At 40.4% G+C, this 27800-nt stretch overlaps 1 protein-coding gene across 5 annotated transcripts in view; it reads left to right on the top strand.

Moving 5' to 3' along the window:
- The first annotated feature begins 2477 nt into the window (after nt 1–2477).
- Nucleotides 2478–27800, top strand: part of LOC138966021 (WD repeat-containing protein 97-like) — a 58035-nt gene continuing 32712 nt past the window's right edge. For 2 of the 5 annotated variants that reach the window (XM_070338125.1, XM_070338112.1), the window contains exons 1-17: nt 2478–2529; nt 3885–4340; nt 4896–5051; nt 5675–5791; nt 6348–6500; nt 7728–7851; nt 8147–8309; nt 8593–8721; nt 9384–9559; nt 11646–11747; nt 14046–14248; nt 14818–14890; nt 15232–15414; nt 18781–18819; nt 25197–25335; nt 26201–26307; nt 26739–26886. In XM_070338125.1, the coding sequence (XP_070194226.1) occupies nt 4032–4340; nt 4896–5051; nt 5675–5791; nt 6348–6500; nt 7728–7851; nt 8147–8309; nt 8593–8721; nt 9384–9559; nt 11646–11747; nt 14046–14248; nt 14818–14890; nt 15232–15414; nt 18781–18819; nt 25197–25335; nt 26201–26307; nt 26739–26886 (2321 nt within the window). In that variant the 5' untranslated portion in view covers nt 2478–2529; nt 3885–4031. Of the gene's footprint in view, nt 2530–3884; nt 4341–4895; nt 5052–5674; nt 5792–6347; nt 6501–7727; nt 7852–8146; nt 8310–8592; nt 8722–9383; nt 9560–11645; nt 11748–14045; nt 14249–14817; nt 14891–15231; nt 15415–18780; nt 18820–20614; nt 20651–25196; nt 25336–26200; nt 26308–26738; nt 26887–27800 lie in introns of all 5 variants that reach the window. The other 3 variants (XM_070338138.1, XM_070338119.1, XM_070338131.1) reach the window with 2 other exon arrangements.

Raw genomic sequence — 27800 nt, 5'->3', positions numbered from 1 at the left:
GAGCAATGCCTGAGCGCGCACAGAAAACAGAGCCAGCTGACTCAAGTTACAGAAAAGTTGATAAAGGGTGATTTTACGAACATTTTAATGAACCAACACAGACTTTGCAATACCAAAATTAAAAACAAACAAACAAACAAAACAAAACAACAGTGTTGCACTAACTGTGCTATGGAGGCAACCAAAAGTAGTGACTATGCTAGGTTCTACTGATTTCCCTGCGCGGGCGATCATTGTTCCAAGGACGTTGACATGGAAAAGCGCTGCAAGTTATCGCTGCCTCGTGTATGCAGTTGTTGCTGGCCCTGACCCCACATGACTCCATTATGACACCAATTTTATCTTACTCTTGTTTTCCATTCACGAGGCTATTACTATTAGGTGCAATTCGTAGCCTTAGTCAAGAACGGTGGCTATGCTCTAAACATGACTGTTATATCTAAAGCGGTGATCTACTGCAGTATAATAATTGATGCAAAACGTTTTTGGGTGGTCCTGCGCGCGCCTAAGTGCAGCGCTGCTATCACCAGCGCGAGCAATGCTGCACACATGCATTCTGGCCTGCAGGTTTGGTTCTAAAAATAAAGACAAGTCGCAAGGGAGGTAAATCTGTCACCACTTTCTTCTTGCATATTGACCAGAGACTATAGAGTATAGTTACATAGTCTCTGTATAGACCTCTTCGGTATCTGAGCAGCTCTCGCGAGACACGCTCTTTGTTGTGCTTTGAACATCATGAGAACTTCGAACTTTGGCTTGTGCAGCTCGCACGAGATCGCTGTACCGCATGCTTTGCTATGATCTGAAGTTTGCGAGAGATCACGAGAGCTTGGAATACCGATAGGGTCTATTGACTCAGCACGCTCACCTGGCATCCTGAAAGGCAGAGGCCCCAACCCAAGGGCGGATCAATTCACTTTGGAGGGGGGGGGTTACAAAATGACTGTGAAGATACAAGTTGACGGCGCCGAAGGCGCCTAAGCCTCTAGGGGGGTCCGGGGGCATGCTCCCCCGGAAATTTTTTTTATCCAAAGAAGCAAAATAGAGCTATCTGGTGCATCCTGAGCCAATAAATTACCTCTTTTTTGGGGGGGTGGGGGGTTACGTAACCCGTGTAACCCCCCCCCCAGATCCGCCCTTGCAACCTACAGGTTTGCTTCCATACCAAAAACGCCTCCAGACACGGGAACTTGGGAGCAGAGGCAACAGCTCCGCTTGAACCTCAGAAACCAAATGTGCCTCCAGACACACAGATCCCTTAGACGGCCGAGGCTGTGGCCTCTAAGGTTCTCTTGTACCAAACCGCCTCCTGACTCTGCATCAGATTGCTTGCGCTGGCATCTGCTTACATAGACCCACATTAAGTCACCACCGTGTGGTAGACACAGACGACATTTGGTAGCACTGACTGCCAGCTTTACAGTAATGCGTACCCCCAGCGCGGCTCTGCTTGGGTGGGAATGTTCTGAGCAAAACACTATGTGTTACTCCATACCCCCCGCCCTCCATGGAACTTCTTGACCCCAACCAATTGGGGGGGGGGGGGGGGGGTGTTTGCCCAGTCGGTAGAGGCGCTGGCTTTAAAACCGCCGTTGTTACTATCAGCGTGGGTTCAACCCCCAAGTTCGGCGCGGGATGTGTGTCCCAGAGTCAACTTTGTGCAGACTCTCCTCGGTGTCCGAACACCCCCGTGTGCACGCATGCGCACGATAAAGATCCCAGGGTCACAGCGAAAGCCTCAGGCCTTGGAAACACGAATACATGCATGCAAAAATATGAAGCTCGGGGGCCGTTCGGCCAACAGCCAATAAAGTAACCACATAATTTCAGCACTGACCCAAGACGACCCAACCCGGTCCCTAGCCCATTTCAGGTCTCCTCTAGTGCCGGCAGCCAGCTGTCTACATCCCCCCCCCCCCCCCCCCCTGCATTTTTATTTTTATTTTCATACAAAGCCGGGTTTTCCCGTGTAACATGCCCCTAATGGCTTTGCCGTGAGGGCGTAAAACTTACATTTTCTCTCTCAGCACGCACACACACACACAGTGACACACAAACACACACGCTCTCTCTCTCTCTCTTTGCGTGTCGTTCGCGTGCCCGTGTGCGCGTGTGTGTGCTTGTCCGTGCGTGTATGTATTTGTGTGTATGTGGATCTATGTGAGAGAGCCAGAGAGAAATAAGAAAGAGTGAGCACTGAGAGGGAGGCAGAACAGGCGAGTGCGTCAGTGCATGTGGGTGTGCCTGTGTTTGTGCGTTCGTACTTTTTACTCTACACAGCAAACACCCTCAAGGCAGGAGAGGCTTCTTTGAAATGTTAAATATTGTTTAAGGCCCTCGCGGTTCAACCATTTTAGGGGCATGTGGCTTGTTTCCTGTACAGCAGTCAGGTATGGGGTCAAGAGATAAGGGAGACAAGCTAAGTCTGCTGTGTAAGGATTGTCTCTCTTTGAAACGAAACCGGAAGCGGAAAAAGAATTCCTCCATGGAGATGACAAAATGGCGGGTCAACAACCTACTTGTGATATAGTGCGTGTTTGTGGATTTTAAGACTTCTTTTGTTTTTGGCGATGTATTTTCACAATCGTATAACACATAAATATATGTAGCATTTCTTTCTTTTAGATTTTTCATCAGATGTTGATAATGAAACCTATTCATGGTCTCAAATAAAGCTTCTGTCGTACGAACATTTTAACATAGAGATCTTTTGTTGACATTTGTGTCAGTCCGTCCTTGTTTTATGACTATTATATCATGTGCATAAACGTTAATGGTAAAGACTTCTTTTCCGAAAGCTTTAGTTTACGCACTGTACGTTTTGCATAATTTCTTACATCACAAATGTATACGACAGTCGTTCATAGTGTTGGTCCTAAAAATAGTAAAATGCAATAGGTGTTGTAAGAAATGCCAAACGGAACAATGTAAAGACAAGAGAAGCCACTCATTGGCTTATGTAAGTGTAGCCTATGCGATCGTAACTTTGTCTGTCTGTGCGTGTGTGCATGTGTATGTCTGTGGTAGAAACTTTAACATTTGAAGACGTCACATTATGGCGTAAGAGGGTTAGACGTCACGCGAAGGAATTACTGAAAGTCTCGGTCATTGTTATTTTGAGCGGGCCGAGACTAGTTGGCAGTCGTGTCCCTGTAAGTTACAGGCTACATGCAGACAGACAGATCTAGATCTAGTGTCTCGCTTTCTTGCACAGTGTCACCTATGCTTACTGTGTGTGTGTGTGTGTGTATGTGTGACGGAGTGATTGAGTTTGTGTTACTGTTTGTCGATTTCTTACGTGAGCCTTGAAGGCTTCGCCTCTTGTTTTTCTTTGACATGAATCTGACACATTTTTCAGTTGCTTGTCAGTGTCTTTAATCTATGTATTTTTTAAGTATGCCTACTTAAAAAAAATGTCCATGACGTGTGATAGGGGGGAAAGGGTGAGGATTTACTGCTGCTGTTCACACACACACACACACACACACACACACACACACACACACACACACACACACACACACACACACACACACACACACACACACACACACACACACACACACACACACACACACACACACACACACACACATACACACTTGTTATGTAGCAATAAGGTAAATAACCTCGTAGGTATTGTTTGTGTCAAGGGAAGGGTGTTTTTGTGTGTATTTAAAGGTATGACATCATTTTGAACAAAGCCAGTCAGTATTTGAATGTCATAGTTTTTAACAGAAAAAAGTCAACATTACAATGCAGAATAAAAATTATTCTATTGAAATGAGAAAGTAGATAAAGTGATCAATTTTAGGAATGGAACAGTTGAAAGTAGATAAAGTGCTTGTAAAATGGAAGTAATTGTGTGTTCCATCCTGTTCCAGACAAATGGTTACACCTGATTGACTTGCTTGCCTGAACAGACATCAATGATCATTATGTGATGAAAGGACAGGTAATTAGAACTCTTCAGTGGAAGACTCAGTGCATGTAAGTAAACAAGGCAAGTCAACAAATTCCCAACCCATACCATGGCGCTAGCTCATCTTATCAGCGATGTTCGCACAACTGACATTCCATTTAAGGATGAGAATGTTGAGGAAGGAAGCACGGGGCGGAATGTCACAGAACTGGAACTTCTAGGCCTGCGACGCCGCGCTGAAGATCGAAAGAAAGCTCAACGCAACTGGGAGTTGCTGCGAGATTCGATCACTAATGTACGGAAAGCCGTGGAGCAGTCTGACAACCGCAACGTTAGTCTCGTTCACGGCATCCATCATGACAGAAAGCTGAACCACAGCTACCCCATCCGGCACGCTATCTTCATTCCACACAAAAAGGTGAGTGGGGGAGAGGGGTATGGAAATGATGGGCTATATAATTATATCCAGGGGAAGTTTCTTGGTTGTATCATATTTTGACAACTTGTTTTGGTATTAATCGTTGCCTCAGTATGTAGTAATCTTAAGTCAATGTTATCCTAACATTAGGATTTATCATGATGAATGATTAAAGCTAAAAGTGGCAAATATCTTCTTTTGTTGTTAATTTGCAAAGAATTGCACAGAACACTTGTGTCTGTTGCGGAACATAGTATCTAGGCAGTGAAGTGCACTTGTCGGTTAAGAGTAGGCCATAGTGGGTAACAGAAGTCTCTGCATTAATAAGCTACTTTAAATCCTTGGTTGTAGCCCATTGCCTGGCTTTTAAGGGGAAAAAATAAACAGATACAATTCTGAGAAGCTAACATTTTACTGCAGGTATAATATTTTTGTTGTAGATTGTAGAAACTAGGAATAGTCAAATATACAACAATTTATTCTCATGCATGCTTGCTGAGTGAGTCCTTCCTTTTCGATGCGACACTTCTAATTGTCTGACGATATTTTTTCCAGGAGTACCTGACTTCAGACGGTGAAACTGTGTGGCTGTTCCATCAGGATGGCCGCAAGAAAGAGATGGTCACTCCAGAAGAACAGCTGGATCGCATTATCTTTGCCTCACAGACCAACCAGTTTGTGGGATGGCGGGAAAAGGAAGAAACCCTATATGTGAGTAAACCACCCTGAGTTTCCTCGCTTCGTTTTGATTGTTTCTTCTTTTGACTCATAGACAAAGTGTTAGCTTTGTCATCTTGATTTTCTTTGTGAATGTACTTTGTGAAAGCCTACAGTTGTAGGCATCCATCATGACAGAACTAGGTGGCGCTCTGCATCGGGCGACGCTGTGGTACATTGTTATGTACCACCCCTGAATTTCTCTATGAGATAATAAAGTATTCTTATTCTTATTCTTATTCTTGTCCTTTTTAATTTTTTCTTGACATATCCTGAACTTTACTCTGTGTCTTACAAGGGAATCTTCACTAGAAAGATGTTTGCTGCATACAGTCTATGCTGCTTATGCTTATAAATCTTCTTCCTTCTCTCCTATCTCTTTCTCCCTCGGAATATGTTTAAGCCTGCATAGTCATGTTGTAAGAAAGAATATAGCACATGAATTTTGCTTTTCATATCGTCATTATCTTCTTTTACTGTTTATTATTAACTTTACAAAAAAGAAAGTGATGGCAAATGATATATCTGTATGATATATTTCTTTATGTTTTTCAATCAGCCAATATCTTAAAAATTACTTTACAAAGAGTTTATATGTGTTTTTTGTTTGTTCGCAGCTGATGAGTGAGTTGTTTGAGATCATCTCTCAGGCACAGGCAGTGGGCGGGATTCACCTTGGAGTCTACAACAACAACACTGGAGAGATGATCACTGTTGGGCCAGGGTTTATCACCGTAAGTGTCAAGTAAATTTGTGCGTGTGTGTTAATCTCTCTGTTTTTGTCTCTCTAAAAGTGAAAAGGTGGCTCTGAGTTAACTCATTGTCTCCCAGGTATGGATAAATCCGTACCCACTCATATGGCTCTATCTGACAGGGTACGGATATATCCGCTCAGACGGTTAGCTTCAGTCGCTTCCTGTAACGTCCATCTAACGCCTGCATTCCAGCGTGTTGATACACAGTTACTACACAGTTACTACAATTCTGAATGACCTAGCTGCTGCAGCACACCTGGTCTCGGCTAAAAAAAAATTGGTCAACATAGGTGGGGTAGAAAGTGTTAAGTAAAGTTATGTGTATTCACTCTCAGCAGGAAGTATTGTGCTTGTAATAAAGTAATATGTTGTGTGCCTTCCATGGATCAGGTGTTCATTGACAGCGCATCGTTGAGTCACTGACAAAAACCTCCTCTTGATAATTGCTCAGTATGGTGGCATGGCACCAGTCTGTTGTAAGGAACTTCCCTCTGCACTCCAATAAAGTGACCATGGATTATCTTTTCATTTTCAGAGCTGGGCTTTTCGTTATGGGGCACGGCATTTGATCCCTCGCAAGACGACAGTGACAGAATTTGACGAAGGGAACATGTTTTCCATAATGGTTTTGGAAGAAACAGCCAGTCGCAGCCAGCGCATGTTCTTTGCTCTTACTAATGGAGTTGTGGTGAGCACTCAGTGATTTGCCATATGATGCATCATAACGATGAAGAAGAAGTGGTGGTGGTTGGTTTTGATGGCCTAGGATGACAAGGTAAAGGACTGTTTGAATGATGATGCACGAGTTTGTGAAATAGTGCCACTCTGGAAAATTACTTCATCAGCATGTGAGTAGCCATCAATCAGTGCTTTAGCTGTTTTATCAGAAAGTAATACAGTGGCACCCCCGAATTAAGACACACCCCCCCCCCCCCACCCTATTCCAAGACTTTTTAAGGCCTTGTGTTGGTGTTTTTTTTCTGTTCATGAGGCCTGTGGCTGTACCTATACTTTAAGATTAAGACTTGATTGTTGGTGGTCTAAAAAGAAAGGGGGGGGGGGTCCACTGTATTTATTCAGGTGCCACTGAGACTAAGATTAACCGTAGCAGGGTTTGTACAAATGCACCAATACATTTTGTTAATGGTGTTGTCAGTGGTAGTTGTCTGTGATGCATACAGTAATGACATCCTTTTGCTCATGCAAGTGACGGGCGTGGTGGTAAGACGTCGGCCTCCTAATCAGGAGGTCGTGAGTTTGAATCCCAGTCGCTGCCGCCTGGTGGGTTAAGAGTGGAGATTTTTCCGATCTCCCAGGTCAACTTATGTGCAGACCTGCTAGTGACTTAACCCCCTTCGTGTGTTCACACAAGCACAAGACCAAGTGCGCATGGAAAAGATCCTGTAATCCATGGCAGAGTTCGGTGGGTTATAGAAACACGAAAATACCCAGCATGCCTCCCCCAAAATCGGCGTATGCTGCCAAAATGGCGGGGTAAAAACGGTCGTACACGTAAAAATCCACTCGTGCTAAAACCATGAGTGAACGTGGGAGTCTAAGCCCATGAACGAAGAAGAAGAAGAAGAAGCTCATGCAAGTATTTTCTGTTAGTACAAGGACAATGATTTAGATAGAATAAAGTTAATTGTATCATATGCTTACCTCTACCATTCCTTCTCTCCCTCTCTCGCACTTTCTTTATCCAAGGTCCTTTATTAAGGAGTGAACTTGTCCGATCCCTCTGTGTTTACTTTCTTCACTTTATTTGGTGTTTAACGTCGTTTTCAACCACGAAGGTTATATCGCGACGGGATCCCTCTGTGTGAATGTTCTCTTCCGTACATAAACTGCATATAATGAATCACAGCAAAAATTAATTTAGCTTCAAAAATTGCTTTTGATTTTTACTCCAAAGGTGTACAACGTGTATCAAGGGAAGATGTTGGAACACCACAAAGAGCTGCATGTGAGGCCGATCTCTGCCATCACTTTCTTCAACCCTCTCAAGTATCTCATTACAGGAGCCATGGATGGTTGCAGTAAGTGCATTATTGTGTTTCCTGTCTTTAAAGGCACAGTAATAATAATGATAATTATAATAATATTAATAATAATGATAATAATAATAAGGGTATTTATGTGGCGCAAATCCTAACATAGTTCAAGGCGCCTGACAAAAATAATCATATATATACACACACACACACAAAAATGTGTTTAAAATCACAGATAAACAAAATATACAACATAATGCACTTTTGAAAACATTTGAAAAAAAATCAATTACTCTCTATTACAACAACAAAAATCACCACGATGGTGTTTGTGTTTCAGTCAAAGTGTGGGACAGTGACTGGTGTGTGAAGATGGTATTCGTGGGACACAGCGGCTTGGTCAACGCGCTGGCCATTTATCCACACGGCCCTCTCTTCATCTCTGCGGCCAGAGACTGCACTGTCCGCGTGTGGAGTATGGAGACCTGCGATGAGGTGGACAAGTAAGTCAGAATAAAATTCAACAAAAATGAGCTTGTGGCAGAGAAAAATCACTGCACTGCATAGCAATCTTTTGGCTGCAGGTAGATGAGTATGTCAATCTGTCTTGCTCTCCCCACCTCTCTTCTCTCGAGATTCTATTTTCCTCTCACTTCCCTTTCCTCACCTTCCTCTCTCTCTCTCTTTCTCTGTGTGTGTGTCTCTCTCTGTCTCTGTCTCTGTCTGTCTTTCTCTCTCTCTCTCTCTCTCTCTCTATGATTATCACATTTCCCCTGTTTCCTTCAGAACATCCATAGCTGAGCCAGTGCAAGGACTTTATACATCTCCGAGGTATGACGTATTCTTCACATTTGCGGGGAAAAAGGTGGACTTGTGGCGGTTGAACCATCTCTACCACATTCACACCAACATTGGGTGAGTCAAGCTTAAATTCTGCACTTCCAAATGATCTGAAAGACATGTGGTCACTTTAATGATGAAATATGCTTACCACTGTCGGTACAACGGTACCTGTGATGTGTGCCCCCTCCGACGAGAGAAGACCTCCCTTAAAAAGGATGTCACCTTCTGTTGTTCGTTTTATTATCATCCTTACCAAAATATACCTGTCATGAAAGGCCACCTGCAATGTAGGGACACTTTTGGTTGGTCCCAAGGGTGTCCTTTCATCGCAGGTACCACAGTATATGTTTATTACAGGTGTAAGTGTATGCCTGTAGAAACTTTACAGTCAAAGGTATCGAAGGCTTCAGATACATAATCATATTGGATTGTAAAAATAATGTTTGTATGTGAGTGTATGGATGTGTCAGTGCATGTGTGTATGTGAATGTGTGTGTGTGCGCGCGCGTGTGTGCGAGCGTGTTTGTTTGTTCACTCACAAGCATACCTGTATGTGTGTGTGTGTGTGTGCCTGCGTGTGTGTGAGTGTGTGCTACATTGTGAATTCTTCTATATATTTCTAGCATGCAATATTTACACAGTCTGTATCTGGCAGTGCAATGCACGTGGCCCAAAATTCCCAGTTCATTTGTTTGAGTACTGTGAATCTGCAATGTGAAGCTAATATTGCCCAGGCATCGAGTGAACACAATCAAGCTCACCACTCACCCCTTCCACCCTGTGCGAGCAGTGTTGATGTGTCGCGACTCCAGTGTCAGGATTATCTCCCCTCCAACCGGGGCCGTCATCACTACGATGATTCTGCCCCCTGCCACTGGGCTCATGGACGCTGCTTATGCCATTGCTGAGAGTAAGTTCCAAAATAACAATTTTTTTGCTACTTTTGCTTATATACTGTGGAAGGATGCAAAGAGGAGGAGGAAGATAGCGGTGGTAAAGTCACAAAAACATGGTAGACGTTTTTCCTGCTCTTTATTCCATTAAACTTGTCATTTAAACTCCGGTGGGCCTGAAAACATACAAGGGCCTGAAAACATACAAGAAACACTAGTAAGAATTCATTCTAATAAAATTATAAAACAATCTTGAGTTGGAATGGCTGTGTTTTACAATTGCTTGAATGTGATCTGGCTGAGTGTCTGTATAAGTGCAAATGTTCAATTGAAATAATTCATAAGGTTCCTAAAACAATTTTACAATTTAATTAACGATGTCATAAAGTCCCATAAAAAGAATCTAAACTTTGATTGCTGACATTCAGAAATCAAAAAGAACTGTTTACATTTTGGAAAAGGGGTTTCCCCAACTACACACATTCCTACGACATCACTACTCTATGAGTAAACTAATACACGACTTCCGGCGACGTCATGGGTCTGTGCGTGGATATCCTTTTTATGACATCACAGACTACACGAGATCTATTGACGTCACAATCTAAAAATAGCTGAGGTGGGGAAGAAAAAGGGGAAGAGGGGTTGTACTTGATCACTATAATGCCTAGCTTGGGAAAAGTCTCAAAAATCATCTGAAACTTGTTTCCCGCTGATTTACGCACTTATCTCATATCAGAATAACCTAAGCACCAAAAGATCAATGCTAATTGCTGATTCCATTTACAGTATACATTTTTCATAGACCGGTCGAAAAAGCACATGTTCACTGACTGACTTCACTTCAAATTGCTCCAACAGACAAACCATGAAGAAAACCCTCAAATGAACATACATTGTCAATAATGAAATAATAATGCATCATATTACATACCTTGGGACAAAGATCATGTTGCACACCTCCAAAGCAATAGTACACAACAAGAATCCAATTGAAAGGGAATGCTGGGGACTGTTGCTTCGCTCTGCCTCTTGGCGCAAAACCACTCGGAAGGCGCAAGGATAAATTGTATGAATACTGAGCATGAAGAGAAAATAGGTGACAAGAAACTAGACCGGAGAAGAAAGTTATATTTAGAAAGTTAGATTTCTGACTGAAGCTATTGTCGAGCTATCGGAATAAATGAACAAAAATATAGTTTTAGAACAACACTCGATTTACTAATTTCAGGAAAAAGGTCAAACTAAGAAAACAAAAGGGACACTAACTAAAATACTACGCAAGGAAAACTGGATCCCCATGAGCTCAAGGGTAGAAGTTTGATTCCGGATCCTCGGCAGCTCATAGGTACCAGTAGTTAGATTTTTGTCTGGTCACACTACGATGAGGCTTTCTTTCAGCATTGAGGGTACTGGTAGTACTGCAATTGACATAATCATTTTCTGTTTACTCTAGTGCTGTTTTTAATTAGTACTAATTTTTCATGTTTGGAGCACTGTTTATGTTCTTCATGTTCATACTGAAAGCTGTTTTCTGCAGCCTGGTGGGGCTGTGGGGCAGGAGGGTGAGTGGAAAGGCGGGGGGAGGGGGGGGGTGTTGCTGTTGGTGATGTAAAATTATATTCTTTTGAGCATAATTATACCTATAGAGAGCGGAGTGGCGCAGTGGTTAGAGCGCTTGCCTCTCACGCTGGAGGTCGTGGTTCGTCCCCCACTCGGGGACAAATACAAATACCCGATTTTTCCGAGCGCTCTCCAGTCCACCCAGCTGGAAATGGGTACCTGACCCTATTCAGGGCCGGGGAAGGCAAAGGCAGCGAGAGAGAGGAGATGGGCACCGCCCTCATAAAAAAAGCTGGCCCCCAGAAAAGTGGAGATCGCTAACATCTCTCTCCCCTACGACCAGATGGTTATGGGAATACCTTTACCTTTTATACCTATACATTGCCGTCTGTCTGTCTTCGTCAGTTCTTGTTGATATGTCTTGTCTGTTTTGATATGTATATGTGTGTATGTAATTTTGTCTCTATGTCCCTTTCATTTTTTGTGCCAGTATTAATATTAAACATCTTTCTGTTGTTGTTTTTTCTTTTTCTTTTTTAGACAGGATGTTCACAGTTTGTAGGAATGGGGACATAATCAAGTGCAGAACGGATGTTAACCCTTGTGAGATCATGGCCTGCTGGCGATGTTCGTCATTGAAAGGTTTGTGCTCTTGCTGAGTGCGGTGATGCTGTGTGAATTGTTTGATGCTTGGTGTCACCTGCAAGACTAACTGATCTTTAATTTCGTCAGGTAAGATGAAACATTAGAGAGAGAGAGAGAGAGAGAGAGTGTGTGTGTGTGTGTGTGTATGTGTGTGTGAAAAGATCGAGAGAAAAAGAGAGATAGATAGGTAGTTTGTGTGTATGTATGTATGTATGTGTGTGTGTATGTGTGTGTATGTGTGTGTGTGTGTGTGTGTGTGTGTGTGTGTGTGTGTGTGTGTGTGTGTGCATGCATGCCTGCCTGCATGTATGCAAACAAGTTATGGCAGTTATAGCATACTGTTATGATGAATTGTTTTGTAAAGAAAACTGTGCTATTGAATGTGCTTGTCTAACAGGTTTTTGTGATTTGTTCAATGCTTGACAAAGATGATGAAACTTATGCCACAAAGAGCGACCTTTCTCCCCTTATCCTTTGAAACGGTTCTAACTTTGCACACAAATCTTCAAAGAATGAGGGGTTACAGGTTGCTTGCTAGTGTTGATGCACCAGTAAACAGCTGCACTGTTCTGTTATCCATCCTGGGATGATGGTGCACACTAGACTCTAACACCAGGAGAATAAAAAAAGGGGGGGAAACCCCTAGAAAGTAATATTGGGGTACAACTGTTGGTATTTTTTGTTAGCACCCTTTGTAGTTCAAGTATTCAATCAATCAATCAATCTGTCAGTCAGTCAGTCAGTAAATGAATAAATAAATGAATAACTGAATAAACAATATAAATAAATACTCAATAAATGAAAAAATAAATAAATGCCCAATGAATGAATAAATAAATAAATAATAAATGAGTTAATCAATTAATCAATCAATCACTCAAGCAATGAATGTAAAGAAATGAATAGGAATGACAATACATTACACGTGCAGTTTTGTGTGAGAGACACAAAGTGAATGTTGGTATTTTCTGTGAGTGATTAACTTCATCTTTAACTTTCTATTGAAAATATTACCACAACAGTCGAATACAATTTTAGATTATGTACATGTATGTATAACTGTGCCTCTTGTTGGAATCGATCCCTAATTCTTTACATATTAATATTCTAAAAAAAAAGATAAGTCATATGTGTCTATTATAATCAACTTATCAAGCTGGGAGCAAATTCTTTAACATCTTATGAATCAAGATCTTGTTTAACTAAAGATATTTCATGCTTTAAAAATATTAAATTATAATATTGTGCTAGTTAGTATGAGTGAAGTAGGTATTTGTGTAATATACAGCCACTTTTGCTGTGTTTTGCTTCTTAATGTCACACTTGTGCACTACAAATAGTGTGTTGCAAAAAGTTTTTAATTTTGTTTCGAATATGACACAAACTTTCCTGAGTTACCCAAAGAATAAACATTTTGATCAGTTTCAGACAACCATGACAAATATGATATGTCAATATTTCAAAGCTGCGTGGTAGGCATTTTTGTTTGTTACTTAATTATGTTTGTTGTTGTTATTAGCGGCTAGCCTTGAAATAATTGGGAAAACAAATATGCATCTAATCACAGGTAATTACCAAGACAAAATAAGATTCCTCTACATGGCTAGCTGCATTAACAAGATATATAATGACGTACATGCAAACAGAAAGCTGATAAAATTGCAAGAGGTTCTGAAAAAGATGTTGCTAATTCCGAACTTGAAAGGAATTGAATGGGATTAGTCTGTACACTTACATCCTTATGAAATAGGAGAGCATTAAGACACCTTGGTTGTGACTTGCGCCATTCTGCACACAATGATATAACCACAACTAATATTTGCAGTATCATGATTGTACTGAAACAGACACAGTAACCAACAGGTCATATTGCATCTCAGTTTGAACATTTCAGAAAGTTAAGATGTCACTAATGAAATGCACACATATTCAACTACAAATTGAGAAGGAGGAAAGATGTGTGTGTAGTATTTGTTTCTTTACTGGACAAATAATTTGGTTCTTGACAAGTTCATATATTCAATAGCATTTTCCAACAGTTTCCCAAATGTTAAATGAAATTATGTTGTGTTTTTCACTGGCGTTAACAGCTAGTATTCTTTAAATGAATACACGCAAGCCACACACAAAATTATTATAAACATCAGCAAGATAGTGTCAATTACCTCATAGGTTCCATAGATGTTATTTTTATAAATCATCAGTTCTTGCAAGTGAAAATTTGCTTCAAGATGCATTTATAAGGCCACAGTCAAACGTTAATATGTGCCACTTTGGGCCATGGTTGGTGTTCAGAGGTGTGCAACTATTTGCTGGTGTATGAATACGTTGTGGACGTGGCTGCGGAGGGCAAAATTGGGCAAATGATGAAGAGCAACGTGGCCACCAAGAGCACCGGCGCTGGCACTCGGAACCGAACCCTCTTGCTGGGAGGCAGAAAGGATGGCTACATCTGCGTCTACAACTGGGACACAGGAGATGTTGACTTCAAAGTGGAGGTACGTATAGGGTCATTTGTTGTTGACTTCAAAGTGGAGGTATAGGGTCATTTGTTGTTGACTTCAAAGTGGAGGTATAGGGTCATTTGTTGTTGACTTCAAAGTGGAGGTATAGGGTCATTTGTTGATGACTTCAAAGTGGAGGTATAGGGTCATTTGTTGTTGACTTCAAAGTGGAGGTTTAGGGTCATTTGTTGTTGCGCTTTGTTGTTCTGTTTTTGTTCAATTGGTTGCAGGGTTTGGGATTTTAGTGATAACAGTTGCATGTTTTTTGAGGGGTGCTGAGAATATCTGATAAGAGTGGTTAAATTTATGTGTTATTTAATATTGTGTTTGTAAGTGCATAGCTGTGTGTGTGTTTAAGAGCTGTCTTTGTATGCATGCAAATGAGAGCTAATTTGGGGTGTTTGTTTTTGCTTCTGTGTATTATAACCCATGAGCAAGTGCTTTCTTTTATCTTGGACATTTTCTTGACACTTTTTTCATGATGTTTCCTAAGACCAGGGTTAAGCATTTCCTTAACTGTAAGCCATGTTCAGAATGTCTGACACAATGTGTTTGTGTTGCAGGCTCACGGCAGTAAAAGTGTGCTCAACCTTATTGCCAACTCCAAGCTGGATCAACTTATCTCAGCTGGCTTGGGTAAGGGGTTGATCATCACGCTTCATCCTCATTTTAGACTTTCACTGAAGAGATAATACTTTTTCCGGAGATAATCTCCTGCATACCTTCTGTTTACCTATATGCACATACAAGTGCATATGCAAACACACACGCACACACTTGCACGCTTGTGTGCATGCACACACACACACTCACACACACACACACACACACACACACACACATACAAACACACACACACACACACACATACACACACATCTCTCTATAACTTTTTCTTTCCCCTTCTCCACAGTGAATGTTCATTAAAGTCGTGCTATTCTCAGAATCACTTTTTTTAATTAAATTATAATTTCCAGACAACATCATTAAAGTCTGGCGCCTGTACCCCTTTGCGGAGGAGGCGCTAGCACCGCTGATGTCATTCTACTGTGCACACACACCAGCCTACATGTCAACCATCAAGTCCAGTCTCTGTGTGGCCTTCCAGGATCCCTCCACCGCAACCTTCAGCATTGTGATCTACAACTTGCCAGAGAAAAGTTAGTATTCTAAGCTTGTATTTTGGGGGGTCTTTTGGGGGGTCTTTTTCTGTACAGTGGATTCCCCATTTTAAGACCTCCTTAAATCAGAGAAATGGGCGGGGATGTAGCTCAGTCGGTAGCGTGCTGGATTTGTATCCAGTTGGCCGCTGTCAGCGTGAGTTCGTCCCCACGTTCGGCGAGAGATTTATTTCTCAGAGTCAACTTTGTGTGCAGACTTTCCTCGGTGTCCGAACACCCCCGTGTGTACACGCAAGCACAAGACCAAGTGCGCACGAAAAAGATCCTGTAATCCATGTCAGAGTTCGGTGGGTTATAGAAACACGAAAATACCCAGCATGCTTCCTCCGAAAACGGCGTATGGCTGTCTAAATGGCGGGGTAAAAAACGGTCATGCACATAAAAATTCCACTCGTGCAAAAAACACAAGTGTACGTGGGAGTTTCAGCCCACGAACGCAGAAGAAGAAAAATCAGAGAAATTCAGGTCTTAAAAAGGAGGGAGTCTTAAAAAAGGGGTAGATTTACAGAGGTTACGAACAAAAAATCGGAAAAAGCAAGGTCTTAACATATCCGTGACGGGCCGTGTATACAGTCGTTCCAGCGGAGCATCCTGCACTGCTGGGCCGCGTATATATAGTCGTTTCTCACAGATCAGTGGTCTGAGGTACAAAACTCGTGTTTGCTTTGAACGTACAGATGTTGCGACCCATCTCGTCATCGGCGCTTTTCCGGAAATGACCTGCGCTTTGTTGGAATTCCAACAATGGCCGCCATTGCAGGAATACCAACTTTGGGCTACGCGATTCTAGAAATGTACCGCGCGCATAGTGAGAATTCTGCTCTTTCTTAGAATGCGATGTAAAATGATACAAGTCATGATGGCCTATGATGATCCTTGTGTTTTAAAGTGATCAATGCTTAGTCTTGAAAAAGCAGATGCATTGTATAACGCACCAAACCAACCGAATTACAAAAAGCAAAAACACTTTTGATAACTTCGGCGGGCTGTAACAACACAGTTCAACGACCCATCCCACTCGACCAAAACGCACCAATTTTACGTAATTTTTCACGTTTCAGATCTTACATTTTAAAAGAACAAAAACACAACAAGAGTGTTCCGATATAACTTTTCACTGGTAACTATCGATTGTAATAATTTTTTACTCAGTCTTAACTGATTATATATTAAACTCACACAGCCAGTCTCTCTGGGCTGCAGAGACTGCATTACGTCCCTTTACTGAGTAGGCTCTTGTCACCGTGACTGCATGGTAATCTAGGCTCTTGAAACGTAATGTGCAAGTCTGTGCGCTATATTGATGTGATTGATTGTTGCAACATGTTGATTCAAATTAAAGATGATTTCAGCCTGTTGTAACAAACTAACACTCTACTCTGAGAAAAAAAAAATCATTGTGTTCAAAATAGATCGAGACAGCAGCAACTAGCTAGCTGCATGCGCTGAGTGTCTGAGAGAATTGTTACACAGTGTACCCCCACACCCCCAATTCAAGACTTCCCCTGTATAAGACCTTGCTTTTTCATATACCTTATTCATGACCTGTGAAAAGGGTATACTTTTTTGTGCCAGTCGAAGGGTTGCCATTTCTAGAACGAGGCAGCTCGTTTCCGGAAATGCGGCGCTTTGTTGGAAATCAAATGAGGTTTCGGGAAATCCCGATTATTCCAACTCTGCCCCGGATTCTTACTTTGCGCCCAACACAGATATAAAGAGTTACTTCCCATGCTTAGTACTTTCGTTTGCCAAAGTCTTTTGCACAATTTTCGAGGGGAAAAAATGTATCAAAAGCAACCTTTAAAGAAATAGTTGATTCTCAGTATGCTCAATCTTGACGATCTTTCGAATGAGGATTGTTTTTCGATCGCCAGTATAAAGTCACCATAGGAGCGATAGTGACAAAGAATTAAAGTGGTGTAGGAACTCTGTGGATTACGTGGACAGTCATTTGGTCAGTTTCACTTACTCCTGTGTTTTGTTCTGTTAGTAAGTCAGGGTGCTCTGAGTGTTCGCGTTTTCTGTTTGTGCTCTGTGTCATTTATTTGCAGAATAAAGTTATAAATAGCATAGGTATAGAAATGTATACTCAACATCCTTTGTTCATTAAGTATGGACAATTTGGTGATAATTGAGCTTCATTTAGATCTGCTAGACAGGTTTGTTTACAACTACTAGCTTAACACTTTGAACCCCACCAAATTGTTGACCAAGTTTATTTTAGCGGAGATCAGCTGTGCTGCAGCAGGTCACTCAGAATTGTAGTAACTGTGTATCAACATGCTGGAATGCAGGTGTTAGATCGACGTTACAGGAAGCGACTGAAGCTAACAGTCTGAGCAGAATTCGGATATGTGCTGAATGAGAGCAGATGTGTGTACGGATTTATCCGTACCTGGTCAGATAGTTATATGAGTGGGTAAGGATATATCCGTACCTGGGAGACAATGAGTTAAGTAAAGTTTCATGGCGGCAGACTCAGGCTGGCAGGAAGATGTGTTGTTGTGGTTGTCCTTTAAATTTTAGCTTCCGTGCCGTATATTTGATTTCAGAAGTAAAGTCATTATGTTGAACGCATTTTGCTTATACAGTTTTCTAAGTTCTCTTGTTTTAATGATCAGTTTGCTTAAGTGCAGATGGCAGAACATCTTATGTGGATTTGGGTGGCCAACATTTTTCATTGCCTTTATATCTTGCAGGTGCTAAAGACTGCTTTGCTGTTCAATTGTCCTGATGCTGTTTGCGGTGCAGTTGAAAATGTGTTGTTTTGAAATACTCTTTCAGATACATGTATTGTTTGTGTCATGCACTCCATGTGGTAAAAAAAGCTGTTCTGGAAAATCGGTTAGAAAAATATGTTTTGCTTTACTTTCTGTGTTGCTTTTGTGCTTGTTGTTGTTGTTTGTATTTAGATAGGTTACATCATGAGCAAGGATTTGGAATGATGCAGATCTCCCTGGAGAAAAGTCATTTCTTGGTTGTCTTTCTTGACTTTGTGTATGAACGTGTTGCGTGCAAGAAATGATGTCTGCAAATAACAGCATGGTTAGTTTGGTAAATATTCTGCACAGAGCTGGACACTGTTTGTTTGTTTGTTTGTAATGAGCAAGTTTCATTAACGGTGTAACACGTACATGCATGTGCAGGATGAAATTTTGGATTAATTCCAAGTGCGAGTGCTGCATCTTCATTCTGAACAGCCTACTGAAATATCATTCTTGATTTTTTTTCTCTCTCTGTTTGTCTGTTTGTTTTTGTTCTTGTTGTTTTGTCATTTGTGGCCGCCATGTGTGATCTACACAGCTAAGTTTTAATTTTCAACCATTATTCATTTAAATTTTCCAGATGAGATCAAAGACCTAGAAGATATGTTTTCAGAACACAGTAAGCTTTCTGGCTCATGCTCTGAGCAAATACAACCAGTTCCCTGCTTTTATTTTTATGTCGTGATAGTTGTTGCATGATGATCTATCACTCTCAAATAGTCATCTGATAAATACTTTCACAAGCTTATGTTTACATCACAGTTCTAATTGATACGAATTAACATTAGTCAATTTACATAGCATTTAGTGAGGGTTTTTTTTACATACTTTTGCATTGTCCTTGTTTGACAGGTTATAAAGTAGGGTTTTTTCACAGTGTTTCAGGTATTAATAACATTTAGAAGCGAATTAGCACATAGCTATAGCACACACAATATTTTGAACATGACTGGTACAGCTTTTGCATTGTACTAAAGTTATATTTTGCTTTTAATTGCTAGAATGTTGGTAGGATCATTTAACATTCAATCTTAGCACACAAAAAATCTATTTCAAGGAGTTCAGTAGCCAGACAAAGCCCTGCCTTTTCCTATTCTTTTTTTTATATTTTTTATATATTTTATGTATAATCAAGAATTCCACTACATAAATTTTACTTTGTGGATTTTTGCATCATTTGCTAGTGCTTTGATCACCACTAACATTGTATTAATCAGACATTGCAATCATGCAATCTTGACTATGTTACACCTGAAGCTGCCATTGTAAGGCAAATGCAGGCATGGATACATATAATACAATCTAAGAGTTCAGAAGCAGGGTCATATTCTGTTCTCATTGCACATTTCCTTGTACAAGCTCCAGTGTTCACATTCTCTGGTGTATTATCTGTTTATCTTTCCTCTTGGTTATCCTGTTTGCACAGTATTGTTCATGAAAGTACATGTCTATTCTTTGCTGTGGAAATTTGTTGTACATCTATAGCAGAAGAACATTGGTGACTACGCGTGAGAGTGATAAATAAAAAGACCAAAAATACTGTACTCACATGTTTAACACTTTCTACCCCACCTATGTTGACCAAGTTATTTTTAGCCGAGACCAGCTGTGCTGCAGCAGGTCACTGAGAACTGAAGTAACTGTGTAGAAATTGTGTATCAACACGCTGGAATGCAGGCGTTAGATCGACGTTACAGGAAGCGACTGAAGCTATAATTGTCGGAGCGGATATATCTGTACCTGGTCAGATAGAGCCATATGAGTGGGTACAGATATATCCGTACCTAGGAGACAATGAGTTAACGAAGAATACAAACAAGTGTTGGCAACGTTTCAACCCTAGGGTCTTCGTCAGACAACACACAAAACGGAAAAAAAAAGAAGACAGACAATAGAACAGAGAGAAGAATGACATATGTAACAATTCACGAACCAAAACAAACGGATAGTTTATACCTTTATGCATTTATAGTTTCTCTGTGTGTATTTTTTTTTATTTCAATGCAGTTGGTCATTTACAAAGTAAGGGCAAAAAAACAGGACCATTTTTTGTAAAAACATTTTCTGGGTTGTGCATGTTTCCGCAACCAGTATTCCTTGTGCTTTATCTGAAAAATCACCCATGTGCTAAATATTATGCACATTACACCGATTTCCCTATCTACTGTTCCACACCATTGTGACTACATGTATTTCATCTGATTGTATATATGCATGTATGCTTTTGGACCCGTTTTTTCACAGTATCTATTCAAGCAACCCGTGCAGCTTGGAATTACATTTACAGGTGTCCTGTTCTGTTAGAAACTATACCATTGTCTGGAGATTACACAATCTTTTGATTAACAGCAGGTTTATAAATATGTGCTGACTTCAACCTTGTGCTAAAAATTCATTTTCCTGTACAATTATAGTTTTTGCTGGTGATGGCATGGACGGAGGTTTTCACAGTAAGTGATTCCAAGAAAGCAGTGCATGTGACACTAAGTTTGTCTTTGCCGTGCAGTGTACTTGTACTGATATGGAAGTCTTGAGTGCCCCGGAGACACACCAGAATGAACATTTACATGTACATGTATTTACATGTATAAACGAATAGGCGCTTAGAACTAAATCAGGATTTGTGCCATATGAAGATCCTCATTATTATTATTAACCTAAAGTACCTGAAGAAACCGAAAACTAAATTTAAACAAACAAAATAGGATGAAATCCTCTTGGCACTCAAGACTGGAGGTGAGATGTAACAAAACATCTAGATCGAGGATCTGGTAGTGAGTTTGTGACCATAACCTTGTGTTCTGCTGGAATCAGTTGTGAGACTAGCTTGGAGCTATGAATTTGAGAACTTTGTATCACTAACAAAGACGAAATTGCTCAAATTTAGCATGCAAAATTCACGTACCGGCAGGTTTGATTTTATTGTTTGAAAAAGTGCAAAACTGTTCATTTACCTTATTTCATTTTGATGTAGTAATTATAGTCATCTGTGAGGATGTTAAGTGCGAAAAGTCTGAAAAGTTTATTCCCATTTTATCCCAGTCAGCTTGAGAACTTTTCAACAAGATGAATATGAGGTATTTATTTGCCTTATTTTGTCACTGAGCTAGCATGTTTGTTTTCACGAAGAGCACATGAAATTAAGAGGCTACCTCTCGGAGGAAAATTGTGTTTGCAAAGGGGATTGATGTTAGGTAATGGGTTGTTGTAGCAAGAGGGTTCTCATTGGTGGGATGTCTCATTTGAAAGTGCGGGTGTTCGTATCACAACAATAAACAGGAGTAAAAATGGTAACTAAGTTCTTGTTTGAGCAGGTGCATGTGCTGAATATTACAGATATATATATACTGTGTACAGTTTTGTATCAGAATTCTTGAACTGTCGTGTCGTAAACGCACAATATTGACAGTGTATTCACAGTAATATTTTATCAAGATATTACGTTTATTGACTGGTGAGGGGTTTGATGTGTGAGTAAATAGGAATTAGACATGTACGAATTGCAGTGTGTTTTTTCTCATCAGGAGTGGGTGTTCAAGTACACTGAATGTGTTGTTGTTTGTGTTTTTCACTTGTTGTTGAGTTGTGCGTGACATTTGCAGACCCTCACTCTCACTCTAAAAGACTAATTCCCCAAAATTACGTAACATGCTGTTAGTGTGTGTGCCCGTATGTGTGTGAGTGCATCACTGCATGCGTGCGTGTGTGTATGTGTGTGTATTATTACTAGTTGTTTTGTCTTTGTATACCTTTATGGGTTCTTCCATCTGCGTTAATTGTCTGTCTGTTCAACATGAAACAGGTTCATTATTGTCACTTCATTAAACTCCTATCCCGTTAAGATGTTGTTTGTTACTGTTCTCATTGAAAAAACAACTGTCCAGAAATTCATGGTCAAATCTATTACAATGTGTCCTTCTAATTGCTGTTATTCTCCACGTTTCTTTCTTTCTTTCTTTTCTGTCTCCTCAGATTATTTGTTTTGTATTTTGTGGGAGGGAGAAAGTGTTCTGGTTCTGCAAGTACTTAGAATGAATAATGTTATAGTTGAAAGAAGTTCATTAGAATATGTATTGATAAATTTTATCAGAATGGGATTCGTTAGCCTTCAGAGGTAACTGCATTAGCATTTTTCAACAATTCTGTTTAATTTTAGTTTACGATGCTAAGGCCAACAAAAAAAAGTTGTATGTTTCTGGTAACATGGCTACCAAAAATAGGGTAGGTAGGTAGGGATTTATTTTATTTTTTATTTTTTATTTTTTGTGTGGTCAGGGTAGAAAATAACTATACACTGACGCAAAGAGACTGGACTTACTATACAAAGAGAAAGACAACACATTACAAAACAAATGAGACAAAAGGGATGCGGGGTTATCCCCCTTGTGTCGTCTGCCGTCTGTTACTTTCGTTTTGACGCTTTTTTTTTCTTTTTTTTTACAAATGCAATAAAAAAAAGTCTAGGGTCGGCGGGAAAAAACTAGGTAGGGTCGGGTGACCAGAAACATACAACTTTTTTTGTGTGGCCTAACGGGAACATAATTTCCTTTTGTCACGCTTGAAAAAACTAATGCTTACTATTGAATTCTTAAGTTGCCTTTAAAACTCACTTTTGTAACCATAAAGTAGTTAGTGTCCAAATGAAGACTGTGTTCACACTAAGTGAGCGCACATAATAATTAGTTGAATAGTGTGCCGTTGTTTCTTCTCATGTCCTTTTTTTGTCTGGTAAAAGTGTAACAGTTTTTATTTATTTATTACAACAACAACAACAAATTGAAAATTTGTTGTTAACATCAGGAAGTACATTAATGAAACTGTGAGCACCCTTTTAGAGCTAACTTTCTCTGCCCTTCACAAAGCACCGTCTGCACACAGCATGACTGCATTAATCACTATGGCAATTGAACTTAATGTATGTATTGTCATAATTATGTATGTGAGAAATTGGTGATTAATTAATTTTGGAGATGGTTACCTAATAGGTCAGAAAATATTAACATGGAATATCCCAGTAAACATTTTGGGTGCGCCGCGCATGCGCCGCGCATGCACCATACACCTGCGCCGTGCATGCGCCTCATGAAACTTTGGTGCATGCGCCTCAGTCAATACTATGATCGTCCACTAGTCGACGCGGCGCATGCGTATATGGTGCGCCTGACCATCGCGTGACCATGCCTGGAGCAGGTGACATGCATGCTAGAAGTCGATGCGGCGCATCCCAAGTAATTCGAAGTAAAACAAAATTCGAGTTACTATGACTATGCATGTACGCAATCTAAATGGACACACTGTTGAAAGACATATTGAAATATCATACACGGCATCAAGCAATAATTAAGGACACAATTGGAAAACGTGTAAAGAACATGGCAAGTAAATAACACCGTTACCTCTAATACAATTGATGATATATATATACCACTCACTTGTTATTCGCCTAAATGCTTGCGGTGTGCTGTGTCACATGTAAGAAACCAAAAGAAAAAAGGACTTTACTTTGGCGAAAAGAGCATTTGCTGCTTGTTTTTGTACATAACTGCTATAACTGTATTTTTTCCGAACACTTACATGTAAAAAACATAGAGATATAACTTACCATTTCAAATTATTGACGATGAATAACGCATAATAAGGGGAGATCATGATGACGTACATGTCTATGGTTGCACAGTTGCCGCCCTTGGTTCGAAAACCCGGGGAACAGGATCAAGAATATTTAGTCGCTGGAACCTATAAGGTTATACGGCGACTTATCAGATGATAATGTTTCGAACTTATCTTTTAAAAATTAAGTAAACTAATCTATGGAATATTTTGGAGTTCCATTGTGATTGGTTAAACAGATCTATCTATCTTCTTATTATTTTATCTACTGTGTTTACATTTGAAAACAGATCTTTTCCGACGCTCCCCACTAAATTCTTTAAAAAAAAACAACAAGACCTATAGGCTCTCGAAAACTTGATTTTCATAAGCACATCCCCCCCCCCCCCTCTTCGTTCACAAAAAATCCGCAGGCGCTAGCTCTTACGGTTAGGACGTGACGCCGCTCTCGTGAAACGTTTTGGGGAAATCAAGCTGCTTGCCGTCAGGGGCCAGATATTGTTTTGCCAATTGTTTTTTAGTGTACCCCTTCAATAGCATGATACTGTCTTAAAAGGATTTTGAAATCGCTTGAGCCGTTTAGCCGCCGAATTAAATTAAAGAAATAGCTATTTGGACTTTTTCACATTTTAAAGCTGGTTTTTTTTTCTACCGTCTGCACGACCAACCCACAATCCGATGTACCTTTCGGCTCTACGTAAAAACAAAATTAACAAACAAACAAACCAACAACAACAAAAACCAAGCAAAACAAATACACCCGCATTTCGGAACTGCGCGGCGTCGGTATGGCGCATTGACAGTGGCGATGGTGTAACCTAGAATTTAAATGCACCGGCGCGTAGTCTCCGCGGCGTATGTCCGCGCAGGTGGGATCGCCCAAGCGACGGTGAATGCATGCGCGGCGCACCATAAATGTTTACTGGGATGAGGTTTGCTCTTAGAAACATATGAATTTGAGCGTTATAATTATTAAATACCTATAGCTGGTGTGTGTGCGTGCATCACTGCAGGTGTGCGTGCGTGAGTGTGCATGTGTATGAGTGTGTATGTGAATGTGTGTGCGTATGCTGCGTGTATGAGTGTGTGTGTGTGTGCTGCATGTGCATGTGTGTGTGCATGCTGCATGTATGTTTGCATGTGTCTTAATGTGTCATGTGTGTCTGGTCAGTTAAAAGCAAACAAAATGTTACTTTGTATTTGATTGGGGCGGGGGGGGGGGGGGGGGCACTCCAGTTTTCCCTGGTCAACATAAAGTTGCATTCAGATGTTATTAAAAAAAAATGGCATATATGGATAGTATATTGCAACAGTGGAAATTATAAGTAAAAGTGAAACACCATTGTCGAGCATCCTCTAATTTGCACATTTGTCCATGTTGCTCAGATCGCCATGACCACAAGCCAGACGACGACCACGTGGACATGATCACAGGCCTCACTTCTTGTGCCAGGATGAAACTCTTTGCCTCCAGCAGCATGGACGGTACCATCCACATCTGGAACGAAGAGAACAAGCTTGTCAGGTATTGACCGGTTTCGCTAGCAGTTCTTTTATTGCTGCTGATGTTTCTTCCCTAAGATTTTTGTTCTTGTTGAGTTGATGTACAATGGAAGACCCTTTTTGAGACCTACAAAAATTTGAAATAATCGGGTCTCAAAAAGGAGGGAGTCTTAAAATTGGGGGTCATTCTACAGAGGTTCTGAACAGAAAGTCTGAGAAAACAAGGTCTTAAAGGGCGGTCTTTAAAGGGGGGTTCCACTGTACTTGTTGCCCCCTACTACATTCGCTCCGCCCTGATATGGCCCTTCGTGGTCGGCTGGGCGTTAAGCAAACAAAAAACCAAAAAACTACATTCACTAGAATAATTGGCACTATACTGTGCAATTTCTAAAATGAAGAGGTCCAAGTGGGTCAGGCAACACATGGCGAAGTTGATATGTCTCAAATGTTGTTTGTGTCAGAATATGCGTATTCTTAACGAAGACAGCTTTGTGTAGAGATAGAATGAACAAGACTGTATTGTTTAGTTTGTTGATGGTTAAATGGAGATTAGGAATTCCAGTGATGTTGAGAAGAATGAAGGAAAGTTGAAGGATGGTTGTCTCAGTATATGGGAATAATTCTGCTTGCATAGAAGGGAAGGAACTTATTCGATAACATGAAAGCAGAGAAGTAGTCAAGGAAATGATTAAATAACATAATTATTAGAAAAAAAAACCAGTTGCATGTCACATCACAAGGTTGTGTGAAACTGAGATAGAACTATGAATTTTTTTATGAACATATTCTGATTTTGTTGCACAATCCATTTCTAGTGGAGAATTGTCATATATTGGCCGATTCTTCTTTCTCCAAATGTTGTTTGTATTGCAACTTGATGTTTGCAGAGTGCTGCGTTTGAACGCCATGCCCAACAGTATTGGGTTCTGCAGTCCACGGGGTGACCTGCTGGTGGGCATCGGTCTTCACCTCTTTCACATTCCATGGCACAGATGTAAGTCGTTTAGATGTTTTAAAATTCATGCATTTCTGTGCAGTGATGTTTAAGTCATGGTGACTTTCATCAAATGAAAGAGACTTTTACAGGTGATATTCAGTTTGAACAGTAGGAGGCATTGCTTCTTTGTTTTTGTTTGTGTTGTCCTCATTATAGCAATCTTCTTCATTTGTGGCCATATTTAGTGATTTTTTTATTTTTATCATTATTTATTTTGAACCTCTATGAAAGTTATCGAGGTCAATATTAAAATCTTGATGTGCAAATTTATTTATGAACTGTGGGCTGGTCATTTTATTGTGCTTTAGCCTCATCTCTACTACGTTACTGAAAACTGTATGGATGCTCAGCCTTTTCCAAATGAACTACATACTGTATTTTGCATAAATACTAAGTTTCAACTTAAATGTATTTCTATTTGTTACCAGATCTTCCCAAGCCATATCTTCATAAGATGGTGTCCATGCGATTCATTGAACCCAGGATAGAACTTGCGATTCCATATGAAGAAGAGCGACTGGTTCAGATGGACAAGAACGACGTCAAACGTCTGAAGGTGTCCCATGCCTCTTTCAAGTGAGTGTCAGAGTTTGTGTCAATCAAGCTTACAGGACTTTAGTTACCAAGCTTTAATTTGGGCTCAAGATCAGGAGTGGTGTGATTTTTACTGCATCTCATTTGTTGATTTACGAGGGTTAATAGGTGTCTCTCCAAAGGGTGTGTATGTCTCATTCCTGATCTGAAAAACAAAGGGAAGTAATTAAGTGCTCTAAATGCAAACGACATGTGTAATGAAGTAAGTGGGAGATATGCGGTGCCAGGATAATTCCCTTCATTACTACTTGTGTGGCAGAGCATTAAAACCTGGCCCTGAGGTGCAAGGAGACATTTAGACCGCTTACTTCCCTTTGTTGATCAGATCTTTAACCCCTTCACTGCCCACCCCGTATGTAATACGTGGTTATTTTCGGTTTGCCCTACGCCCATAACCGTATCTCATACGTGGGATTTGTGTCAACAACATTTCAGGACATTTCTGAAAACTAAATGGGAGGTAACCACTGTCCAAGTACTTGTAGGGGTTCTATACACAGTTCTTTCCCATAGACCGTTCGGATAATGCTGTTATACTGTGGCAGTGAAGGGGTTAAATAGCGCTCTGCCTCATTTATTTAAGATTTTCATCTGATTCCTGGCGTGGAGTTACAGACAGTCCTCTTCTCCTTAATATAGTTTGTTTGTTGCATGAAAAAAGCTTCAACTTTGAATATATATTATTTTATTTTTATACTTTGATGCCAGAGTAATTATACAATTTGATGCAAGGTACAATTATTGTTTGTAGTATTGTCTCTTATATATTTATTATTTTATGCCGCTGTCTAAAAAAGGAAAGATATGCATGGCTTTATAAGCGTACATTTCGTTCATGTTGCCACTCTTTGGTTAATTCACTTCATGCATACTTGTGCGGCAGAGCATACAGTGGA

Source organism: Littorina saxatilis, linkage group LG1 (assembly GCF_037325665.1).
Source record: "Littorina saxatilis isolate snail1 linkage group LG1, US_GU_Lsax_2.0, whole genome shotgun sequence".
NCBI classification, from domain to species: Eukaryota; Metazoa; Mollusca; class Gastropoda; order Littorinimorpha; family Littorinidae; genus Littorina; species Littorina saxatilis.
The sequence above is the reverse complement of the archived record's forward strand: the minus strand, read 5'-3'. Positions and strand labels throughout refer to the sequence as shown.